This window comes from Coloeus monedula (genome assembly GCF_965178545.1).
Source record: "Coloeus monedula genome assembly, chromosome: 29".
Classification (NCBI taxonomy): domain Eukaryota; kingdom Metazoa; phylum Chordata; class Aves; order Passeriformes; family Corvidae; genus Coloeus; species Coloeus monedula.
In genome coordinates, this window is record NC_138809.1 from 3,042,548 (window position 1) to 3,061,238 (window position 18,691).

At 49.6% G+C, this 18,691-nt stretch overlaps 1 protein-coding gene across 1 annotated transcript; it reads left to right on the forward strand.

Annotated features, from left to right (window-relative positions):
- Positions 1-9,079: 9,079 nt before the first annotated feature.
- On the forward strand, positions 9,080-9,454 carry LOC309583104 (uncharacterized protein; the record flags this gene model as incomplete). The annotated part of the gene is made up of 1 exon (XM_082298630.1): positions 9,080-9,454. One exon carries the CDS (start codon positions 9,080-9,082, stop codon positions 9,452-9,454), a length of 375 nt encoding a protein of 124 aa, XP_082154756.1.
- Between the last annotated feature and the right edge of the window lie 9,237 nt (positions 9,455-18,691).

An 18,691-nucleotide genomic window follows, 5' to 3' on the forward strand; every position in this document is an offset into this window, starting at 1 on the left:
TCCTCCTGGAACTGCGCCTCCAGCACAGCTGGATGAGGTCAGCCCTCGCCACTCCTCAGCCTCATCCCATCAGCACCACCCAGAGAGAGCTCAGGGAAGTTGGGATGGAGAGGGAGAAACGTCTCCTGAGAAAAGAGCAAATCTTAATTCTTCCTGCAGCATGAAGATTTGATCTGGACAACCAACAGGGTTTTCTCCTTTCCAAGCCTCCGGCTGCTGGGAACGTTCCCACAGGATGTGAGCAGGGTAAACACAGGCAGGTGCAGGAATAAACTGATGGAGAGCCTTGGATAAACTCCCAGAAGCTGAGCTGTGACCCACTGTGGTCCCTTCCAGCCTCCCCCAGTCTGGGATTAATATTTATCAGGTTTGTCCCTCCTTTCCTTGGAGCGCTGCCTCATTTCTCCATCACTTCGCTTGGTCACGGGCAAGAACCACCCTGGAGGAGCCCCGGGGATCCCGGACCTGCTTTTCCACCTCTCCCCACAGGCCCTGCTCCATCCCTTTATCACAGCAGCGTCAGCAGTGCTGCAATTTGGGATTTCAACAGCCGGGAACGCCGGTCCTGCTCCACCTTCCCCACCCACAGCCAGTCCGAACTCCCCAAATCCCCGTGGGCAGCACCTCAGAGTCTCCCTTCCATGGGAAGGACAAAACCTGGCAGAAATGTGGGTGAAATTTGTGTCTTCTGGGGGTACAAGTGACAGGTTGAGGGCCCTGGAGAACCTTCCACAGCCTGTCTGTCTCTCTGTCTGTCCCTGCGTCTGTCCGGCTCCTCCCTGGGCAGCTCCCACGGCGGGATCCAGGCTGGCAATGAGCAGAGCTCGTTATCCAGCAGTTCATTACCAGCACCTCCTTCCCAGCGCCTCATCCCATACGCCTCCAGCCGCTCCAGGAATGAGTCAGGAGGGAACATTCCAGCGGCTCGGCACCCGCACAGCCACAGGATGGGGCTCTGAGACCGTGGAATGGTTCGGGTGGGACGGGACTTTGAAGATGATCTCATCCCACCGCTGCCATGGGCAGGGACACCTTCCACAGTCCCAGGCTGCTCCAAGCCCTGCCCTTGGACACTCCCAGGAATGGGGCGGCCGCAGCTTCTCTGAGAGACCTCCCGTGATATCGTCAGGGGCAAATTTAGCGTCAAGTGACAGAATTGCTGATTGTTTTCAGCTCTGAACATCCCCGGGTGAGGCCGGGGCAGCCCAGGCTGAGCTCCCCGGGGCACGCTGGCTTTGCTGCCGGTCCTGTGGCACTTCCAGCACAGCTCTGACCCCAAATCCCCTCCGTCTCCCTGGGCTGGGATAACTTCACCACCCAGCATTTTGGGTTTAACCCTCTCGGTGCATCTGTCTGCCTCTCCAGACGGTTCTCGATGGAGGTTTGTGGATGGCAGAAATTCTCTTAATGCCCTCTCTAATTCCTCATCCCCCGTGTTTTTAATTAGGAATAATAAAGAGCGCGGCCGCCCGGTTCATTGGAGGAGAAGGCTGCTGAGGGGCTCAGACGCATCGAAATGCAAATCCCGGGGAGTTTTGTTGCGGTGCTTTTGTCCAGACGCGGTGGAGCTCGGCAGGGCTGGGTGGATGGGGAGGGTGATGTGGAGAAAAGGATGAACTGAGGGCATGAGGAGTTCTGCAGCTGAACACGCACACCTGGGACCTCCTAAACCTCCCCTCCTAATGGGGGAGAGGAAGGTGAGGGTGAAAAACCATGGGGAGAGGCAGGAAAGGTCCTTTGTTCGTGTTGGTGCTGCCAGGACCCTCCGCTGGTGTGGGTTCGGCACAGGTGGGGTCACACCTCCATCCTGTCCCTCTGCCGGTGTGGGTTTGGCACAGGTGGGGTCACACCTTCATCCTGGGGCTCTGCTGGTGTTGGCTCGGCACAGGTGGGGTCACACCTCCATCCTGGGGCTCTGCTGGTGTGGGTTCGGCACAGGTGGGGTCACACCTCCATCCTGGGGCTCTGCTGGTGTGGGTTTGGCACAGGTGGGGTCACACCTCCATCCTGGGGCTCTGTTGGTGTTGGCTCGGCACAGGTGGGGTCACACCTCCATCCTGTCCCTCTGCCGGTGTGGGATTGGCACAGGTGGGGTCACACCTCCATCCTGGGCCTCTGCTGGTGTGGGTTCGGCACAGGTGGGGTCACACCTCCATCCTGGGGCTCTGCTGGTGTGGGTTTGGCACAGGTGGGGTCACACCTCCATCCTGGGGCTCTGTTGGTGTTGGCTCGGCACAGGTGGGGTCACACCTCCATCCTGTCCCTCTGCCGGTGTGGGTTCGGCACAGGTGGGGTCACACCTCCATCCTGTCCCTCTGCTGGTGTGGGTTTGGCACAGGTGGGGTCACACCTCCATCCTGGGGCTTCCTGGTGCTCCCTGAATCCTTTGGCCACACGATGGAGCACAAGGAATTCCCGGGCTGTGGTTTCCGAATGCACACGGAACGATTTAGGGGAGATTTGGTTGGGATTCTGTGGTGGACAGGGTTGTTCTCATCCATTTTTTTTTTTTCAGTTTGATGTCCTGCTCTGCGCTGGCAATTCCAGCACCCGGCACTTACTGATTCCCTGTTTTTGTCATCCCGGAGCTGCCCCGGGTTTTTCCTGAGTTGATTTAAGACCCACTCTGGGGATCGGGGTGATTTTTATCAGCCCTGGTGGGCGTGGAGTTTGTCTTTGCATGATTGATGTAGAACGGGGATTTTCAGCTCTGAGTCGAGTGAAAAGGGATGGAGGAAAAAAGCCAAATTAGAAAGGAAGTAGTTTGATGCAGTAGAGGTTTTATTATGGGTGTTGGGGATGTGCCAGAGAGAATAAAATAATGCAAACTACGGAGCAAACTCTCTGACTTCCAGCTGCTACGCCACAGGTGGATATTTAATATATTCATTATATTTAAGGAGTTTTTATTATTCTATTTAAGGACTAAATGCTTTGAGAGTGAATTGCTTGACATAAGAGACCCCCTTTGACTTGAAAGCCAAGTTCTGTTTTTCATCATTTTCCATTTTTTTGGGGTCTTATTTCTGTTAGTTTCGTATACAATTAAAATCCCTGAATCCCTGAGGTTGGAAAAGCCCTCCCAGACCATCAGCTCCGACCTGTGCCTTATCCCCACCTGGCACTGAGTCCTTGGACACCTCCAGGGATGCGACTCCACCACCTGCCTGCTCAAGAAACCCCCAAATTTCTTTACAAATTTCCCTCTGGAACAAAGTTGGAAGAAGAAAATAAATGTTTATTTTTTAGCGGCATTGGCGTGGGGAGCCCTTTGGTGGCACTGAGGCCACCTGGATGTGGTGTCATCCATGTGAGTGGCTGGACTCACATCTCCTTCACACAGCCATGGAAATCTCCTCGTGCCACGGGGAGATAAGAGAAGGAGATAAGAAGCTACGAGACCCCGAAATCTAATACAGAGAATACACGGAGAGGATTCTATAAGGGCTGGCTCCTAAAGGTGCCAGAAGGTTCCCAAAGGTGCCGGAAGGTTCCTAAAGGTGCCAGAAGGTTCCCAAAGGTGCCAAAAGGTTCCCAAAGGTGCCCAGGAGTGATTTCAGCAGGAGAAGCCTCATGTTTGTGGGAGCTGCCCCTCAGTGCTGGATGTTCTCGGGCTCTTCACACCCTGGTTGTCCCCCGGGCACCCCGGTGAGGTTTTACTGCCCACAGTTGTACTGGTAACTGTTGGACCACTGGTAGGAGTAGGGGCAGGAGCTGTCCTGGCACACGGGGGCCGGGGCACACACCTGGGGACACCTCCTGACCACGGCCTGCCCGCAGCGGGGCACACACAGCTCCCTGCCCTGCACCAGGGGCTGCGGGAAGGGCACGGAGCAGGGGTCCAGACACCTGGAGCTGCTGCAGGACGAGGAGGACGAGTGGTGGCCTTCCACCACGTGGGTCTCCACGCAGCCCGGCCGGCAGGGCCCGAGGCACCGTGGGCTCGCCAGGGTTTTCCTCACGGTGCAGACTTTGGCCCCCGTGGGGGCACAGGGAGAGCAGGACCCGCAGGTCACCACGCCGGGGCTGTGGCACTGGTGGGTGAAGGTGGGCGCGGAGCACTTCATCCCGCCGGGAATGTAGCACTGCTGCTTGTACTGGTACCCGTAGTAGGACATGGCTCTGGAGGATCCTGGAAAACACGGGAGGGAGGTGAAGGAATTCCCTGCTGGGCTCTGGCACAGGAATTTGAGCTCTGACTCTCAGCCCTCAGCTCTCCGTCCAACTGCCACGGTAGGGACACCTCCCACTGTCCCAGGCTGCTCCAAGCACCATCCAACCTGGCCTTGGATGCTTCCAGGGATGGGGAATCCATGGAATAACCTGGGCCAGAGCCTCCCCGCCCTCACAGGGAACAATTCCTGCCCAATGTCCAACCAAAATTTCCCCTCTGTCACTCTGACCCCATTCCCTGGGTCCTGTTCCTGCAGTTCCTGAGGAAAAGTCTCTCTCCAGCTTCCCCGGAGCTCCTGCAGATCCTGGGAGAGGCTCTGAGGTCTCCACAGACTGAATGTTCCCAACATTCCCAGCCTGGCAAAGACTGATCCAAACCTGGATAATTATCACCTGAACTAGCAAAATAAGTGGCCTGCAGTAAAGGAGAAGTGTAGAACTCAATTTTAACAAAGCAAATAAAACATATGGACCAAAGAAGATGGAGAAACATCACATCCCAACTTGGGCGAGGCTCTGTAAATCTCAGGCTCAACTTCAAACTCCTTTATCTGTCTCTGCCTTTAAGAAAAACAGCAACAAACCCAAGAAAGAACCTTTAGAAGAACAACCCTCTTAATTCCCAGTGTCAGGCTATTCCTGCAGGATCCAGATTCCAGTTCCAAGTCCCAACAAAATGGTATTTTCTTAGGAATAGAAACAGGGAAACAACTTACCGAGCTCACGGTGGAGAGTAAGGACTGGATGGAAAGCTTGGAAATGGGGGTTTTTATATGGAGTTTTTATAGTCCTTCAGACTTCATGGAAAACCTGAGCCACTGAGTATCAAATCCTAATAAACCACAGGAGGGAATTTGTTCACGTGCAACTTTTTCACTGGCTGTAATTATTTTACTCACTTGGGCTTGTTAATGCGTTGCTGTCCCCAAATCCCATGAAAAACACCTCACACCCTGCGGGTTCTTTCCATTTTAAAGCTTTATGGGGAGAAGGAAAAGCCGCCTTTTATCCCACTGACCTCGTTAGGTACCTAAAGAAATCCATCTCTGTCCTCCTAAAGCTCCTTTTGTCGGAGTGGTGATCGGGAAGCAGCAGTGGGGGAGCAGGAATTGATGGTTCTCACTCAATTTTTCCTGCAGAAAGGCAGCTGGGACACTGAGGAATGAAGCTTTGGAAAGCAGGACTGGGAGAGATGCACCCAAGGCCGGCACTGAGCTGCTCCTCCTGTGGCTGATCCTGTGCCCCTCAAACTTCCTTAGAGTCATTCCCTGACTTTGCTCCAAGCCCCATCCAGCCTGGCCTTGGACACTTGCATGGATGCAGAATCCATGGAATAACGTGTGCCCGGGCCTCCCCACCCTCACAGCGAGGAATTCCTTCCCAATATCCCATCTGAGCCTCCTCTCTGTCAGTCTCAACCCGTTCCTCATCATCCTGTCACCACCTGCCCTTGCAAAACGTTTCACCCCAGCAATAACAGAGCAGGGAATTCTTTCCTCATGACCCCATTGTCCCACCCTGCGATGATTCCAACAGCTCTGGGATCAGCCCAACAGCTCTGCTTTGCACCCAGAGCTCGGCTCTGTCCCTGTGCCTTGTGCTGGGCCCTCCGAAGGGATCCTGCTGCCGCAGCGTGATGTCATTAGGGTAATTAGCAGCCTTTGATGTGCTGAGACACGGCCCTGAAATTGACTCTGTGCTGGCGTTGTTCATAATGGGGCTGAGCCAGGACAGCTTGGCTCGTGTCAGACATTAATGAGCATTTGTGAGGGGTTTACGAGGTCCTGTTATGAAGGTGTTGTTTAACGTCCTGTCAGTGCTGCTCCTGCTTTATGAGCGGGTAAACACCAGGGTGAGCCAGCTCAGCATCCCAGGAGTGTCTTCATTAATCAGTAATGTCCTTATTTATCACTAAAATGTCTTCATTTATCACTAAAATGTCTTCATTTATCAGTAGAACAAAGCTGAGTTTTGGGGCAAGAACAGGCCCTGATAAAGGTCTTTTTCTTTCTTTCCAGCTCTGAGCATCCCTTTAAAAATAGCCCCTGTGGATGTGGTGGTTTAGCTCTGATTTTATGCATCTATTAAATATATTACATATTTATGTATTGGAAAGGGGAGTAGAGTTATCAGGGAATCGGGGAATGGTTTGGGTGGGAAGGACCTTAAAGAACATCGCATTCCACGGACATGTGGGAGGCGGAATTCCCTCTCCAAACTCCTGACAGGAGCTCCCACTGACCAAGAGGGAACAGCCTTGAGCTGTGCCAGGGCAGGCTCAGGGTGGATATTTGGGAAAATCCCTCCTGGAAAGGGCGGCCAGGCCTTGGGAGGGGCTGCCCAGGGAGGGTTGGAGTGGCCATCCCTGGAGGGATGCCTGGAGGAGGGACTGGATGTTGGTCTGGGTGACCAGGTGGGGATCGGGCACAGCTTGGACTCGATGACCTTGGAGGTCTTTTCCAACCTCAGGGATCCTGGGATTCTGGTTTTGGTGTTTCATTGGTGTCAGTGATGGGTTGGATCCCTGGTCCCTGCTTTTTTGAGCACTTCACCCCCACTGGTGTCCTCAGGGATCTCCCTCCTCCTGGGCTCAACTCTTGCTTGATCCTTTCAGTTTTATCTTTCCGAAGACGGTGATTTTTGTGCTTTTCATCTTTACCTTCAGAGGAGCTGGAATTTGCTCCTTCAGCCTGTTTGAGCTGGTAAATTGAGCTGACACTGCTCTGTTGTGTTCCTCACTCAGGTGCTGAGTTTTGTCCATGTTTCACCTGTTGATTCATCACTTTTATTTCCTGGTTGTGTCTGAGCTGTTAAAACTCCTGTTAACAACGATACAATGACAACGTCAGGGCACTAATGAGCTTTTATGATGTGTTTGGAAGCACTTCCAGAAAGCCTTGACATGGCTCTTGTCAGGGTTACTGTTCATGTTCACAGAAATCCACCCTGCAGTGACAGGAACCGCGAGCACTGCTGATTCCTCCCACGCTGGAGAAAAGATCTTAATTTTTAATTATTAATAAATCCCTGAAATAAGATTGAACATTTAATCTTATCTTCAGCTGGCTAAACCCAGTACCCGGGTATTAATTCCAATGTTTTTGACTTTGGGGATAATTTGCTGGCCAATCTAAGCTGAAGTGAAGGCGGATGTTGCAATTCCCATGGTTATCTTCCATTATCAGTTGTGGCTGTCGCACTCCTGGAAGTGTCCAAGGCCAGGATGGATGGGACTTGGAGCAACCTGGGATAGAGGAAAGTGGAATGGGATGGTCTTGGAAATCCCTTCCAACCCAAGGGAGAAGGCTTTGAGGTGAGGTTTAATAAAAGAGAGCAGAAGTAGGAAAAGACTTTTGTTTTTAAACCAAATGGAACCACATTGGAGCAGCTGCTGTGGGTGGGAGTGTCCATCCAGCTCACACCGGTGCCATCCTTGGCATCCCTGACTCCACTCCTGGCTGTCCCAGAGCCTCCTCCTCAGGTTTAGTAGGACGATAACCCCAATCAGCAGCTGGGATTCATCAGCAACTGGGATTCCAGAGGCGTCTCCCACTCATTGTTCCCAACGTGCCGCGTGAGTTGTTGTTCCAAGGGCTTTGGGTGCCCTTTGATTGGAGAAGTGACTCCCTGGAAAAAATGCCTGCCAAGGTCTTGCCTCGGTCACACCCCATTTATGGCCTTTTTGCCATTCCCTAAATCCAGCCATGATTGATGGTTTTGAAAGTACGGGGTATTTAACGTGATGTAAAATGTGGTCTTGCCTTTCTTTCTGTTTTATTGTTAAAACGTGTAAAGGAATCGTGTGCTCGGTTGAAATCAGGTTGAAAGATGTGTCCCGACTTATTTGGGTCAATAACTATAAAATTCAGGATTTTTGCAGTGTGCCAGAGCTTTGATCAGATTTTGTATTAGTCTGAAGAACCCAGAACACAGATTATCCCTCTTCCATCAAATATTTCATCCAAGAACCTGGAACTCCCCTTTATCCCTCACTTTTTCAGCTCTTCCTGGGCTGACTCAAGGATATTTTTATCCAGAGAAGTGCCTGGTTCCCCCCTGCCCAGGAATGAGTCCATCTATGGAGAAGATCAAGCCTAAACCCCATAAACCTTTTGCCTTTGAGTTGCAGAGATGAAGAATCCCCTCTCTATAAAGTTGAAATTGCAGAGTGGGGAAGGCAGTAAAGGACAGGTCATGCGGGACAGAAGGACAAACCAGTAATTAGCAAGAGTGAGTTATCTAAAACAACTGACATCCATTAACAAAGTTGGATCTTGAAAGAATCGTGGTTACTAATTGATTAGGAAGTTCTGCACGTGGGTGATTCACGTGCTGGGCACTCTGGGGACGGGTATAAAAGCGCTCAACCTCACACCTTGCCACGATCATTTCTCTTCTCTCACTTCTCTTGTGCTGTAGGTAAGTGAATTCCTGAATTCCTGAATTCCTGAACTCCTGAACTCCTGAATTCCTTCTCTAACCGAGCCTTTGAGTGTGGTTTTGGGATCAGTCTGACATTCTCCTGGTGGAAACCACTGGATGTGGCACTTGGTGCTCTGGTCTGGTTGCAAAGGTGGGGATTGGTCACAGGTTGGGCTCGATGATCTTGAAGGGCTTTTTCAACCTCAGTGACTCTGGGATTGTGTAAATGAATCCATTTGTGGCTGTTCAGCCACTGGGAGATGCAGATCTGGGTGAGATCTAATTACTATTCCATGAAAACTCTTTCCCCTTGTGTTCAATACACGAGTTAGGGACGTATTTTAGGTGCTGAGCTATGAGAATTCTCCCTGTCCCTTGAGCCTCTTCATAGCCTTTTCTGCTCATGTTTGATTATGAAACTGATACGAATTTGTGTTTTATTTTCCTGCCCTTCCCTTGCCCCGCAGATCCCCATCCCTGAGCCATGGTTCACTCCCTGAGCCCCTGCACCGACGGCAGCGCCTCCCCCTGTGGCGTGGCTGTGCCTCAGCCCGTGGCCGACACCTGCAACGAGCCCTGTGTCCGGCAGTGCCCCGACTCCACGGTGGTGATTTACCCTCCCCCTGTGGTCGTCACCTTCCCCGGGCCCATCCTCAGCACCTTCCCGCAGCAGAGCGCCGTGGGATCCGCGGGAGTCCCCGAAGTTGGAGCCGGTGTCGGAGCCGGTGTCGGAGCCGGTGTCGGAGCTGGTGTCGGAGGTGGTTTTGGTGCTGCCCGAACCCCTGGAGCTTCCCAAGTTTACGGCGGGGCCAGGTGGGGCCGGGGGTACCCAGTTGGGAGCTGCAGACCCTGCTGCTAAAGCCAAGGAGTGGCGGCTGGAAGATGGTGAGCGGCAGGATGCGGATCCACGGCTGAGCTCTGGGGCACAGCGTTTAGGGAAAGGAGCATTTGGGGCAGCATCAAAAGCATCGGTGGATGTTTGAATGCCTCAAAAATCCATTTCTATCCTTCTCCTACCCTTCCGGATTTTCTTTCTCTAAAGCTTTCCTCTCTTTCCAAGCACTCTGTTCTCAAATCTATGGACTGTTCCTGATTCCTTGGGGGCTTGTAGGGATCTTTGTGGCTTCCCACTGACAGTAGGTTTAGATTAGAGTTTAGGCAGAAATTAGGAGGAAATTCTTTCCTGTGAGGCCCCGGCACAGGTTGCCCAGAGAAGCTGTGGCTGCCCACCCCTGGAAGTGTCCAAGGCCAGGCTGGACAGGACTTAGAGCAACCTGGGATAGCGGAAGGTTCCCTGCTCATGGCAGGGGTGGAACTGGATCATCTTTAAAGTCCCTTCCCACCCAAACCATTCTGTGCTTCTGTGACTGTGGCAATGTCAAGGATCTGGTACGAGATCCACTTTAGATCCATTTTCTAGCACTTTCCATGGTTACTGATGGATAAAAAGGGTTCTGGAGTGCCCCAGCCCCTGCTCTGCTGCTGTGCCGTGTGATCAGGGCTGGGTATCACCACAGGAGAAGCAACCCCACACATTACCTGAGTCACCCTGGACCAAACCACGGCTTGTGGGCAGTTTGTAACCAGTGCTGTGTCTCACCTCTTCTTCCTCATTAAACCAGACATTGCAGCAGGTTTGTTGGCGTGTGGGTGTCTCTGTGCGTTCCCTGTCCTTGTCCCGCTGCACCAACCTGATCCCATCGTCAGGATAATGAAATTCCTGAGGACTCTGGCCAAGGTCTGTGGGTGCATCTCCTTTGCACAGCCACAGCTGTCCATTCCTTTCCCACATTTCCAGTCTCTGTGGAGATTTTTGCTCAATACTGGCTTTTCTGGCACCTGCTCCTGGTGTCCTCGGGCTCAGCCTCCCCATGTTGGCAGTGACACAGGATTGGAGAAGCCCTCCAGGATCATTGAGCCCGAGCTATGCCCGATCCCCCTGTGGTCACCCACACCAACGTCCAGGAATTGACTGGACACCTCCAGGGATGGCCATTCCAACCTTCCCTGGCCCCTCCCAAGGCCTGGCCACCCTTTCCAGGAGGGATTTTCCCAAATATCCACCCTGAGCCTCCCCTGGCACAGCTCGAGGCTGTTCCCTCTTGTCCTGGCCCCGTTCACTGGGATAAGATCCCAAATCCCCCCTGGAAGAGCCCCAAATTCCCTCTGAATCCCCCTTTTCTCCGGGATGAGCCCCCCCAGCTCCCTCAGGACTCTCCATTCCCTTCTCCTGCTGCTCCAGCCCCTGAACATCTCTCAGCATGACCTGGACATGATGTTGATGCTCCCTCATGGAAGTGGGGATTTCTTCAGGAATATATTGGTAATAAACCTTTCCCAAGGTCTCCTGGCCGTGTTTGAAACGTTATGTAGCGCGTGAGCAACAGCACCAGTGGCACTGAGGATTGCAAGGTGACCTGGGGATGTGGGATTATTCCGGGTAGTCACTCTTTGGGGAATTATTATCCTTACGTGGAAGGAAATCAGAGTTTCCCAGGCACCATAATAATGTGTAATAATGTTGGTGAGCCCTGGAGCAGGTGATGAAACCAGATTCTCCCCAACCACATAAACCCTACGAAAGAGAAATCCCCCAAACTTCAAAAGCCAGGGATCTTTGTTGTTGGGAGGATGGAGTGTTTGGGAAGGAGCTGCAGTTTATTGGGGCTTCCCAAGATGCTCTTTTATGGCCTAAGTTGAGATCTGCATTTACCACAAATCCGAAATATCAGTGAAATTATGAAATTCTGCCGGTGGGATTTGATAGAACTATTTTGGACACATTTTTATTAATTTGGATATAAAAGCTATTCATGTGAAATGTCCTTTTGAGGACTAAAGATATCGAGTATCTCACTAAGAAGATTTAATGCCTTTTTAAGATAGAAGCATTTGCTAATAACTCTTAGGTTCATTATTGAGCCTAATTATTGGGGTGAGCGATAATTGTGAGTTAACAATATCCAGCTAAATAAGGCGAATTTTGAAATTCTTTTCTCCTGTCATTTCCAACAAGGCCATTTTTTTTTCCTGTTTCATGTCCCACTTCCCCTTCTCCTAAAAGGCCGCACTCTTTAACAAATAATTGGAAAAATTAGTCCAGTTTGGGCAATAACCAGGGGCCCAAGTTCTCATTTGGGACAGCTTTAGTCTTTAGGGAGGATCCTCAGCCTTGCAGGGAATCATCATGCTGGCAGCTCCTGTGGCATCACCCCTGTGGTTGGTTCCCAAGGGAACATTTAAATGGATAATTCCCCAGTAAATACATCCTGCTGGAGGCTGGCAGTCTGGAGTTGGAATGGAATCCCAGGAGTTGGTTTTCTGTTAGTTAAATTACCCGGCTGTTTGCTGTTATGATAATATCGCACTCAGGCCGCAAATTCCTCTCACCATCCAACTTTTCCTGAGCCTCGGGGCATGAATGAATTCCAGGTTTAGGATCTGAAAGGGGTCTACAAGGAAGCTGGGGAGGAGCTGATGGTCAGGAACTGGAGTGGCAGGACACAGGAGCTGCCAGCACGAAGATTCCCTGCAAGGCTAGACTCCAGATGTTAGGGACTGTCACCACATCTCCACCTCAAAGACTCCTGCCCTGACTCACTTCTCCCACTAGAAGGAAAAACCTTAAGTAACCCTTGACCTTGGGTTTATCCAAATATTTCACCAGAAACAGGCATTGCTTGATTGATTTTTCCCCCACAGACACTCCTGGAGCAAAGCTGGGCTTTGTGCTTGGGCAATAAATCACAAGAATGAGAGATTGAGGGGGACTCTCGTGGTCATCCAAGGCAGGAGATCGGTGGCATTCGAGGTGAAAGACACCTAAAAGACCAAAGGCAGCCAAGCTGTGACCATCTTCTGCAGGGTTCAGCTCCTCTGCAAACGCAGCAGCCGGTTCTTCAGGGAGTTCCTGTCAGCCCCTGCCCTGTCACCTCAGGAGACTGAGGAGCCCTGATTTAGATTTAGAACACTACAGATGATTTAGCTTTAGAATATAAGAGATGATTTAGATTTAGAACACTAAAGATGATTCAGATTTAGAACACTAAAGATGATTTATCTGTAGAATATGAGATGATTTAGATTTAGATTTAGAACACTAAAGATGATTCAGATTTAGAACACTAAAGATGATCATGTGGCACAGAACGAGGTGGTTCAACAAGCAGAGCCCAGACAGAACTGCCCGGATCCCCTGTGAGCCCAGTTCCACGTCAAAGACATCAGCCAGAATCACAAATGTCACTGCAGAAGTGGCTGTGAGGGGTCACCTCTGGGCTGATTTCCCAGGCATAGCCATGGCCACCCCTCCTCTTGCCGTGGTGGCCTCCTGCAGAAGCATTTCCTAATGTTTCCCAGCTCTCAAAGAAAAGTAGAGGAAAGGCTCAAGAAAATAATTAAGGGAGGAGGTTGGAGAAGCCATTCAATGGGCAGAAAACCAGGACCAGTCAGCAGAAATGCTGCTCCTCCAGCCCAACATCCATTTCTCTCCATCATGTCATTGATTTCCCTGAAACTCTTTGACCAGCTCCAGGTAGCAGAGATGAGCTCCACAGCTCCATTTCCTTCTCTGGGAAGGGGCAGCCCCAGGCAAGAGTTAGGTCTGGTCTGATTTCCCAGTGGCCCGGTTTGAGAAGGACAGCCCCAGATTGGGATGCCCCAGGAAGAGGCGTCAGGGAGGAACAGCCACCCAAGCAGAGCAGCCCTTAGAAAATGGCAAAGCTTTTAAGAAAGGTTTCGCAACCCTTCTGCTGTCAGCAGCAAAATGGGCTGGGTTCCCCCGGGAAAACATTAGGAAATGCTGGAGTCTCCCAACACTATAAACTCAGCTTGTCTCCCTTGGATGCCTCTGGCACCCAAAGGCTTTTCCTATCTGCACGGAGAGTGTGGAAGGGCTTGGACAGCCATGCACAGCAGGGCAGATGGAATAAAACCCAGGAAGCCGAAGATTTGTGTAAAGTTTGCAGCCCTCCCCAGGGTCCTTTGGCCCAAATTTAACCTCCATCCCTGCCCAAGTTTGCCAGGATGGCATCATTTGTGAGGTCCTTCCCTTATGACTTCCCCCTCTGATCATTCCCGAGGCAGCACCGCTTCCCCCGGGGGACAGGAGCTGCAGATGGTGATTTCCTGCCAGTCCCAGCCCTGTCACCTGCCTTCACCTCCCGTCATCTCTTATATTCTAAAGCTAAATAGTGTTCTAAATCTAAATCAGGGCTCCTCAGTCTCCTGAGGCGACAGGGCAGGGGCTGACAGGAACTCCCTGAAGAACCGGCTGCTGCGTTTGCAGAGGAGCTGAACCCTGCAGAAGATGGTCACAGCTTGGCTGCCTTTGGTCTTTTAGGTGTCTTTCACCTCGAATGCCACCGATCTCCTGCCTTGGATGACCACGAGAGTCCCCCTCAATCTCTCATTCTTGTGATTTATTGCCCAAGCACAAAGCCCAGCTTTGCTCCAGGAGTGTCTGTGGGGGAAAAATCAATCAAACAATGCCTGTTTCTGGTGAAATATTTGGATAAACCCAAGGTCAAGGGTTACTTAAGGTTTTTCCTTCTAGTGGGAGAAGTGAGTCAGGGCAGGAGTCTTTGAGGTGGAGATGTGGTGACAGTCCCTAACATCTGGAGTCTAGACTGCCCTCTTATTGCAGGGCTCCTTAGGATGGCTGGGGGTCCTTTTAAAGTGCTGGATGAGCCAAGACAAAAGCGGAGCCGACATTTGATGTTACCAAACAGAGTAATTTTAATGAAAATGAGAAGCAGGGAGGAACAGAAAGAAGAAATTGGCAGAGATACAGAAGGGGCTTTGGCAAGTTCCCTATGGTGAGCGATGTTTTCCCCGGTGGAAATGGTGGAGTGTACCAGAACAAACGTGTTTCTTCACCATGTTCGGTGTCAGGTGAGGCGCAGCAGGGACACAGAACAGGAGCTGCTCTGCTAAAAGTCACCTTTGGTCAGAGTGGAGCAAAGTGGACTTGGTTGCAGAAATTCCCACTACTGTGGCAACACAAAGTGGCTGCGAATGAACTTAAAAAGCTCTTTCCTCACACCCAAAAGTCTCTCTCTACTCCACCAAAGTGCTCTAAAGGTGCCTCAGCCCTTTCAGAGTGACAGCTGGAGAGACAGGAGATCCCACAGAGGGTTACATTTGGAGTATCCTACACCACCTGGCACCCACACATCCCCCAGAGTCAGAGGCGTGAGCGCTCATCATTTCTCAGCACCGTAACCTAAACCATGAATCCAAGTCCTGCATTTCATGCCTTGGGCGCTAATTCTGCTGGGAACAGCTCAGATGGTTCTGTTCACAAACTGAACGGAGAAGGGGAGACTTAATCCGCAGTTTCCAAAGTGACCCAGGAGCCCAGAGAGCCCCTCAAGCTCCCCAGAGAGCCTCCCAACAATGTCCTCATTGAGGTTTGCACAGACGCTCCCACAGAGGCTTCCAGAGGACTTCATGAAGCTCCCGATGTTCCTGAAGCTGGCGGGGGGGGCGTCTTGGCACTGGTCCCAGTAGAAGCTGGAGGGGCGCCCAGACCAGAAGCCACAGAAGCCGTCGTTGCTGACTTGGGCGCAGCACCCAAGACTTGCCAGCGGTCCTTGAAGGAAGCCATCCTTTGTTGATTTGGAGAGCCTGGAACACACACCCAGAAACAAATTTTATGGGCTGCTGAGGGCAGAGCAAAGGCTCCGACTCGGTGCCTCCTGCGCATCGGTTTCAGCCTCTTAATTAACTCATTTATTTTGCTAATCTCCTGAATCTCAAAAAAGAGTTGTTGTTTTTTTCGCCCATCAACTTTTGGAAACTGCTGACTAAATGTGGTGCATGAGGGTTTTGCCAGCTGAGAGTTGAGCTTTCCTGCCCCAGAAATCAGAGAAATGTAATAAATGAGAGAAAAATATAAAAAATATAACCCAGCACTGAAAATGACTTTTGATTACAAAATTGCGGTAGCAAATTTCCAGTTTTCAGCACTTTAAAGCCTAATATTAAACAAGCACAGGAAAGAGGAGCAAAAAGCTTTGAGCGGAGGAATTCCTTGAGGTGGCGGGGAATTTTGCATTTGGGATTGACTCTAAAATGACAAGAAATTCCTTACAGAATGTCTGTACCTGTACACAGACACAGGTTACATATAAATATACTCATATATATATATAAAAAATATATTAATAATATAAATAATATATATTTTATATATATTATATTTATATACATAAATACAATACATATATATATTTATATATAAATATAATATATATATTCATATAAATATTTACAGACACAGCAGTACCTATCAAATAAATAAAGAAACAGCATGTATCTTATAGATATTCATATTCATATTAATATTCATTGTATGTATTTATACAGAAATATTTGGACAAACATACACACATGAGAGTAGAGTCAGTATTGCCTTACCTGCTCTGCCAAGAGGAGAAGTTGGGAGGAAAAGCTGAGAGGAGCGAATGACTTTTCGGAGCGGAGGTCTGTTTTTACACCTTCCCAAACTCGGGAATTATCCAAACTACGTCATCCAACTCTTCATTCTTCCAGCTGGCGTCACTGGAGCCAACCATTTTCATATTTTCCACATTTGGCATGGCGGCACCAATGTCAACCCCTTATAATGTCTTTAATCTTAAAAGAAGGACACGTTTCTGTGGAAATTGCTCGGAATTCCTTGCGGCCGGATGGGGAGATGTTTATTTGGGGAGGTGTTTATTTGGGGAGATATTTATCCGGGGAGATGTTTATTTGGGGAGATGTTTATTTGGGGAGATGTTTATTTGGGAGATGTTCAGACCATCAGGAGTTTCGCGGTTGCCTTGTGGGTGCTCCGTTGGCTTGGTTTTGGCGCCTGTGGTGCTGCTCATGGAGGACTGAGGGAAGAGGTTTTGCTTTGCTGTGCCGAAGGTTGAGGAGCCTCTACTCAGCATTGCCATGACCTGCCCAAGCTTCCCCGTGATCCTGGTGGGGCTTTCCCACTGGATTTGTATCCCAGGTTCTCCAACAACAATCCAAAGACGTTTTCCAACCGCCTTGTTGCCGAGTATTCCTTCCTCTTTTAAGTGATTTTTTGGGATACTTTTTGACTTTCATCAAAGTTTCAGCATCACCTTAATAGGGGTCAGGAACCAGAGACCTTGAGGAGTACCATATTATTGAATCTGGAGGCCTCTTTTGCTGTCAAACTATTAATATTTAAATCCTGCAACACTTTGCAAACTGAAGTCATTAATGAGTGTTTACGAAGTGCTTTGGTATGCAAAATTCAGATGAAGCCTCTGCATCCTGTTTGCTCGTTATTACACTTATTTTATATTCAAATTAATGCCAGAAATTAGGTGAAGGTCACCCAAGGAGTTCTGCCCTAACCTCCAGCGTTCCTCACTATCGTCATGTCTACACATGGTGATACTTTGTGGAAAACGTACCAACAGGGTTCTTTTGGTGTTCATGTAATGCTCTTTTAGTGCTAATACTGATCATTTCTTTATTGCCAGATCAAGTTCAGCCTTGAATTCTCCACTTTGCTCTGCTGAACTTGGGTCAAACCCTCCAGTGAACAGCACTGCAAAAAATGCAGTTGTAGTTTTGTTAAAAACATTCTTCCTGCTCCTGCAGCAGCATGGCTTTGATTCAGGAGTACTTTGGAGGAATGGAATTAAGATTTATTTATAGTTCTGGTCCTTTTTCCTGAAGTTGATGAGGTTTAACATAAAATCCCTATGTTTACATTTCCTTTAAATAAAACCCTGTGGTGCATCTTTCTACTGAACACAAATATTTTCAAGCATGTGGGAATTTTTTCCTTTTTTACTGAAAACTCCTCTCTCTCCAATGACTTGGAGAAATTAGAAATGGCTTTTATATTACGCCAAAATAAACTTTGGATTTGACAACGGAGGCAATAAAATGGTATCAGGAATGTTGTTGGCCCAGAAAATGTGAAGATGAAAGAAGCCTGTAATATGTGGGACATACGGGAGGCTGGGAACACACTAATAAACCCAAACAATGAGGAAGATTATATTAATTGAAGATATGACGTGTACAGGCAAATTTGTTTCCCAGCTAATAAGGCTCCAAACCTTTTGAATCCACAGGGCGTCTGAGATAAGCCAGGAGGGAAAGCTGGAGTATAAAAAGGGCTCAGAGCTCAAGGCTCCTCATCAGCTCTCCTGCCTCTTCCTCCCGGTGAACTCGGTAAGCTTTTCCTCCTTTCCTCCTCTGGACTGGGAATTTTCCTTCCAGAATTTCTTGTAGGAGTGTGGCTCCTCTGAACTGTCAGGTTTCTCTGTTCCTTTTATCTGGGCTCGCTGGGTTCGAGTTTTAAAGCTGCAAGTGGAACTTTCCTGGTCCTGTTGGTACCTGGATTCCCTCATAAGGGATTTTTAGGACAGCAGAGGTAGGAAAGGGTTTCCCCACCATGACTCTTGGTGGATTTTTCCTTAAATCTTCTATTTTAAGTGGGATTTCAGGTCTGTTTGGCAGCACAGATGTTCTCATGTGTGTTCACGCTCCATGGTTTCTTCTGTGGGCTCTCAGCATTTCCAGGTGCAAATTAAAATGGGTGGAAAGCACTGAAATGGGGCTTGCAGCGATGGACCCAAAAACCGAAGGGTGTTATCACAGTAGAATTTTGGAAATACTTTCCTGATGGAGTTGGGAATGCAGAGCTCCATGAAAAGCTGATATCCTAAAAGAAAATTAGGGTTCCTAACCAGGTTCTCTCAGAAAAAACCCTAAGGCAGCATCAAGGTTTTGGTCTGTGGCCGCTGATTCCGTAGTCAGGAGTAGTCAGTCCAATCCCAGGAGTACAGAAATACTTTAATATGATTATATTAAATCTATATGAACATAGAATAGAAAATAATTTAAAGACAGTGGGTAAACGAGCAGATTATACAAACAGGGTGTAATGAGGAGCTGAGGTCATAATTTTGCCTCTGCTCTTGGTGTCACAGGACCAGCGAAGAAGTTCTGGGCTCTGACATTGTCGCTACTCCTTTGGGAGTATTTACCCCTCTTCCTTTCCTCCCCGTTGCAGGTTTTACCTCCATCTCCCAAAGATGACTTTCCTCCAAGGCCAGTG